The following is a 5,701-nucleotide window of genomic DNA, read 5'->3' as shown; positions in this document are numbered from 1 at the left end:
TCCTTTTAATCTCATAATCAAATAGTAATTGATCCCTCAAAATGTTTTCTCATATAAATGAAATTCAGTATTCTAACCAAACAAGTTAGCAACACGCTGAATTATGGATTACAAATTTGATTATATACAAAAACAAAAAGTACAACTTTGTCAAAAAAAAACAAAAAACAAAAAGTACAATAAAGATATATTTATTGAATTCAAATTCGATTAATTTGATTTATGAATCAATTCATTGTCAAACTTATTTACCATAATTAATAATTGAAAAAACACTATATCTTATTGTGATACATATTTAATGGGTGTATATAAATGATACAAATACATTGATAATCATTAGAGAGCAAATGTGATAAGAAGAATATTATGAAGCCCAATAAACCCATTAGAGAAGAAAACAATCTATTTGACTTAAGGATTTTTATTCCTTTTAAAATGGGGTGCAATTATCAATATCTCATTTTTAGTATAATTGTGTTGTTTTATTGGACCATGCCGGTGGCCCATATCTTTGATAACCCTTAGTATTTATATTGTAATGCTGTTTTCTTATGAGGTTATAAAAATGTTTAAGTTGTTTCTAATATTATCTTAGACAAATCTACCAAAATGCATATTATTACTCAATTCAGCATAGCACAAATCAATATTATTTAAAGATACAAATATTACAAAAAGATAAGCATAACTAAAGACAAGAAAATCTTGCTATCACAACTTATAATTTAAATAGGATCAATCTTAATTGAATCCCTAATTAAGATTATGCAGCTAAGGTTCTTCATCTACTTGAACAACAACAACAACAACAACCATTAATTTATTTTGTTGAGGTAAACAAAATGAGTCTCTTTATTAATTAACACAAAACCCTTTAGGTGAAATAATATTAGTAGCTTTTCCATGAGCATTTTTGCATTTTGTAGAAGCTGGTTTCTTTCGATCAATTGAAACAATGTTGATTTTATTAAGGTTAATATTTTGACATCCTATGTTGGCACAATCCAACACAACAGCATCTTCACCAACACATGTTCCATAGATATTACTGAATGTCACATTACTTATCTTTAATGCTTGAGACTGAAATCAAAAAGAAAAAAAATAATAATTATGCATTTTAATTCATTAAAAAAATTATATATTTTCCATAAAAAAATTAATTACATTTACCTGTTCTGGTGTCCTCATATAATGTTGGTCAATATTTACAGGGAAATTTGTTTGAATTACATTAATATCCTCAAAGATAATATTTGAGACATATCCTTTTCCACCCTAAAAAATATATAAGATTTTTGTTAATTAATTTTAATAAAATAATATATAATATTATTATTTAATTTTAAAATTGTAACATTACTTACTGGCCATGTCTTGATTTTAACACCACTAGCAGCTCTATCGATTGTGCAGTTTTTTACATGCAAATCATGTACAAATTCTTCTGAACCGTGTCCTCCTAAACTCCCAACACTGCATGAGAAAAAAAAATACATAAATTAGTAATTCATTTTTCAAATCAATCAAAAATAATATTTATGAAAAATAATATTATTGAATTATGAATCTAAATTTAGAGAATTTCGACAGACCTAATGCCGTGATTGCCAGGTCCACATGTAATTTGACTTATGTTTACGAATTGTGCTCCACCTTTGATGGCAACACAATCATCGGCTATAAAAGATAAAATTACACGTTATATTGGAACGGTGTTTTGATTACGATTGTCAAAATGTTAAGAGGATAAAAAGTGTACAAAAAATTATATTTACCGCAATTTATTGAAAAATCATGAATATTGACTCGAGTTGTTCTAGTTAAATCGATTCCATCAGTGTTGTGACTTTCTGGTGGTGAGTTAATGTTAATTTTTGAAATAGTTACGTCATTGCTATCAGTCACACCAATATGTGGTCCAGGCCCATTGATGTGAGTGAGTCCAGTTATTTGAAGCCCATCACAATGATCAAATTGTATAGCCTGCATATAAAGGTTTAATGTATTATGAAAGTCTTTTTTACTTCTAACTAACACACATTTAGCCATTAATTCTTTATTTTTTTTATCATTAATTAGACTAAAAGATCTAACATAGTACCTTTTTTAAGAGTTAAAAACCAGAGGTTAAAATAAGAGATTAAAAAAATATATTAATTCAATTATTATTAAGTAAATATATTTTAATTTTGACAAAAAAAAGTAAATATATTTTAATTTATAATCTAATCCTCATAAATTTACTTAAATGAAAATAACAAGAGTTTCTTACAGATGGTATTCTAGGGCAATCCCCACTTCCTTTCACCTGCAAATTTTAAAATAATGTATTATTTAATGTTACAAATAATAAATAATTTATAAAAATAAATAAATGGAACATAATCATAAATATATATCAGTTTCATGTTAGTGTAAGTTACCAACACATCTTAAACATCAAAAATTTTTAATTTTTTCCAAATATGTTGCCAACATATCTTAAACATCAAACATGTTTTTTCCAAATATGTTACAACATATCTTAAACATCAAACATGTTTTTTTTTTCCAAATATGTTACTAATAATGAATAATTTTAATCACATGTATCAGTTTCGTATCGTCTGATCCAATACATCCCAAATATCAAATAGCTTTTGTTCAATAGGTTAGAGTTACAATATCAATATATAAATGTGTGTTATATTACCCTATCCCACCAGCCTTCACCGTTACCATTGAAAACTCCAGATCCATCAAGTGTCAATCCTGTTATTTGAGAGAAATGAATCCAATATAATGCACATTCTTTTCCCCAATCATTTCTTTTTGGTGCTAATAGGTTTCCATTTATCTGCAAAATTTGATAAAATTAACTTATTATTTAGTACTATATTGGAAGAGATAAAAAATAATTAATATGAAGGTTTATAAATTCTTATACCTTGATGTTAATATTTTTAGATTGACAAGGGCCAGTGAAATTTAACGTTGGACGCAGAAAAAATGAACGATCTTTTGGCACCAATAGGGTATTCCCATTTTTACCATCACATAAAGCTTTGAATGCTTTCATAAAAGCCTGTTGAAAAAAATAATGTGTATTGAGATTAAAAATAAAAGAATTACTGTAATTATGAATAATCTATTTTTGATAGCAATGAAAACAGTAATGTATATTGAGATTAATGTATTTATCTAAGTAACATAAATTTTAATATTTGATAATTAAAATTTATAATACTTTTTATAAAAAAATCAATTTATTTTTACAAGTTTTATTACAATGTTTTTTTTTAATGTATATACTTACTTGGGTATCATCGGTTTTGCCATCTCCTTTAGCACCATATTGAAGCACATTTAACTCATTACTCTGACCATTTACATTCCATGAGTTGCATGAGGCAATAGAAAGGATCAAAATGCAAACTATAAACAATTCCTGTAAGATTAATTAGATAAATAATGAATGAAAACATCATATAAATATTAAAAAGAGAGAATAAACAAATGACTAAATTATATTTCACTAACCATCGTTTATATTTGCTTCCAATGGATATTGCATAAACTAGCTATATGTATTTTCTTGTGTGTTTAATCTAATATATATTCTAACACACAAAGAGATAAATATAGAATTAAACACTGTTAAAGAAAAATGAATAGGTAAATATGTGTAAATAAGTAAATCCATTAATAATGAGAGTCAAAAGAGAAACTCCATTTACGTTGATGATTTGAGAAGAAAAAAAAAAGTAAGTTTTTCCTATAGCATTTTCAAAATGATTTTGAAGATTTTTTTGTATTTTTAAAAAATGATTTTACTTTTAAAAAAATGGTTTCTTCTTTGTATTTTTAAACTAGTGGGATATCCGTGTGTTCGCACCGATACTGGTCTGAACTGTGGAATTGTCACTAATTTAATTTTAAAATTCAAATAAAATAAAAATATTTAAATATAACTATAAAAAAGGAAAAATAAAAAAAAATAGTCAAATATAAATATATATAAGTTAATTAAATCAATAAATAATAACATTTTAAGAAAAATGACAAAATGGAAATAATAAGAAAAATAAATAGAAACATGAGAAAATTACCTGATTAAAACAGTTTACTATTTTTAAAAGAAAAAATAAAATGGTTTTAATATTTTTTTCCGTGTATAAATATATTTTAATCAACAACATAACTATTTTTTTAAATGTATTAAAAGTGTAAATCAGAATAATAAAATTATTTTATCAATAAAATTAATTATTTGTAAAAAACATGTATAAAAAATATAATAACTCGTGCGTTCACACTGATTTTGAAATGGTTACCTATGCACTCATATGTTATTGGTGTGTTACCCGTGCATTCACGTGGTACTGATGTTTTATCCGTGCGTTCGCACGAGTGCTGATATATTACTAGTGCCTTTGCACGGATACTGGTGTGGTACACACGCTTTTGTTTTTAAAATGTAATAAAAATATTAATAAGAAAAAAATTATTTTATAATATCTATACTAATTAAATTATATTCAAGTATAATATATTAGTTATAGGTAAAATATATATTATTTTCAATTAAAAATATGATTAGCATAATAGTAGTTTAATCTTTGAAGTAGTGATAATAACTAATTTAAAAACACAGTATGCAAAATATATATATATATATATATATATATATATATATATATATATATATATATATATATATATATATATATATATATATATATATATATATATATATATATATATATATATATATATATATATATATATATATATATATATAAAAGAGTATTTAGTTTAGTTTTTAAAAAAATTGACATTTATCATTCTACTTTTACTAATCTATTTCTATAGTTTTGTATATTTTTTAGGTAATTGAACATTTGTATACATTTTATATTATTTAACAGTATCTATAATAATTAAATTATAGTCAAGTATAATATATTATTATAGGTAAAGTATATATTATTTTAAGAGGAGCTATTAATCTTAATATTAAAACTATAGTATTTCATCATTACCAAGTCTATATTATTTTTTCATCATTTATGGAGATCATATACATAACCATTTGAAATGTAGTTTAATAATAAATTCAGGCATTTCAGAAAACTAAACCAGCATAAGTCTAGTGATCAAAAAAAAAAAAAACCAGCATAAGTCTAAATTGATGTGAAGATATAAATAGTGGTGTGTTATCAAATAGGAAGGTATCTACCATATTAAAAAAATTCACATGAAGAAAAAGAGCTTATATCATATCCACAAAATTCTTTACTTTTGAAATTACACCCCAGTGCAAAGGAATAAATATTACTCCCTCCGTCTCATAATAAATGTGTCATTTGCACTTTTTTTATGTCTCAAAATAAATGTCTTTTTAGAATACCAATACAACATTTATTAATCTTTTTCACTACTATACCCTTATTTATTAACTTTCACGTTTTTCAACTACTTCACTACCTAAAATAAATAAGGGCATTTTAGTAAATGATATCAATTTTATCACTAAAAATCATTTTCTTAAGAATTATGAGATAGATGGAGTATAGGACAAAGTGTCGCATTATCAACACACAAAAAAGTTGCTATACAATACTACCTGCACCAAAAAATTAGACATATTTACTCTGCTATCATGTATTCAATGAGGGTTGCTTGTAATTTCGGGCCTATCTGCAATTGTATTGCT

At 24.4% G+C, this 5,701-nt stretch overlaps 1 protein-coding gene across 1 annotated transcript; it reads right to left on the bottom strand.

Annotated features, from left to right (window-relative positions):
* Positions 1 to 769: 769 nt before the first annotated feature.
* LOC131598496 (probable polygalacturonase At3g15720) lies at positions 770 to 2,055 on the bottom strand. Its single transcript, XM_058871091.1, has 5 exons — positions 1,782 to 2,055; positions 1,599 to 1,683; positions 1,371 to 1,479; positions 1,177 to 1,281; positions 770 to 1,086 (listed from the first exon to the last, which is right to left on the bottom strand). The coding sequence occupies exons 1-5, from the start codon at positions 2,053 to 2,055 to the stop codon at positions 859 to 861; spliced, it is 801 nt and encodes a 266-aa protein (XP_058727074.1). The 3' UTR covers positions 770 to 858.
* Between the last annotated feature and the right edge of the window lie 3,646 nt (positions 2,056 to 5,701).

The sequence above is a fragment of the Vicia villosa genome, linkage group LG4 (genome assembly GCF_029867415.1).
Source record: "Vicia villosa cultivar HV-30 ecotype Madison, WI linkage group LG4, Vvil1.0, whole genome shotgun sequence".
Lineage (NCBI taxonomy): Eukaryota > Viridiplantae > Streptophyta > Magnoliopsida > Fabales > Fabaceae > Vicia > Vicia villosa.
This window is presented reverse-complemented; position numbering and strand designations above follow the sequence as displayed.

Coding starts and splice junctions, on each gene's coding strand:
- LOC131598496 (XM_058871091.1), bottom strand. CDS start 2,055: ATGGCTAAATGTGTGTTAGTTAGAAGTAAAAAAGACTTTCATAATACA. Junction 1,480..1,598: donor CCTGGCAATCACGGCATTAG/GTCTGTCGAAAT, acceptor TTTCTCATGCAG/TGTTGGGAGTTTAGGAGGAC. Junction 1,087..1,176: donor ATATGAGGACACCAGAACAG/GTAAATGTAATT, acceptor TTTTGATTTCAG/TCTCAAGCATTAAAGATAAG.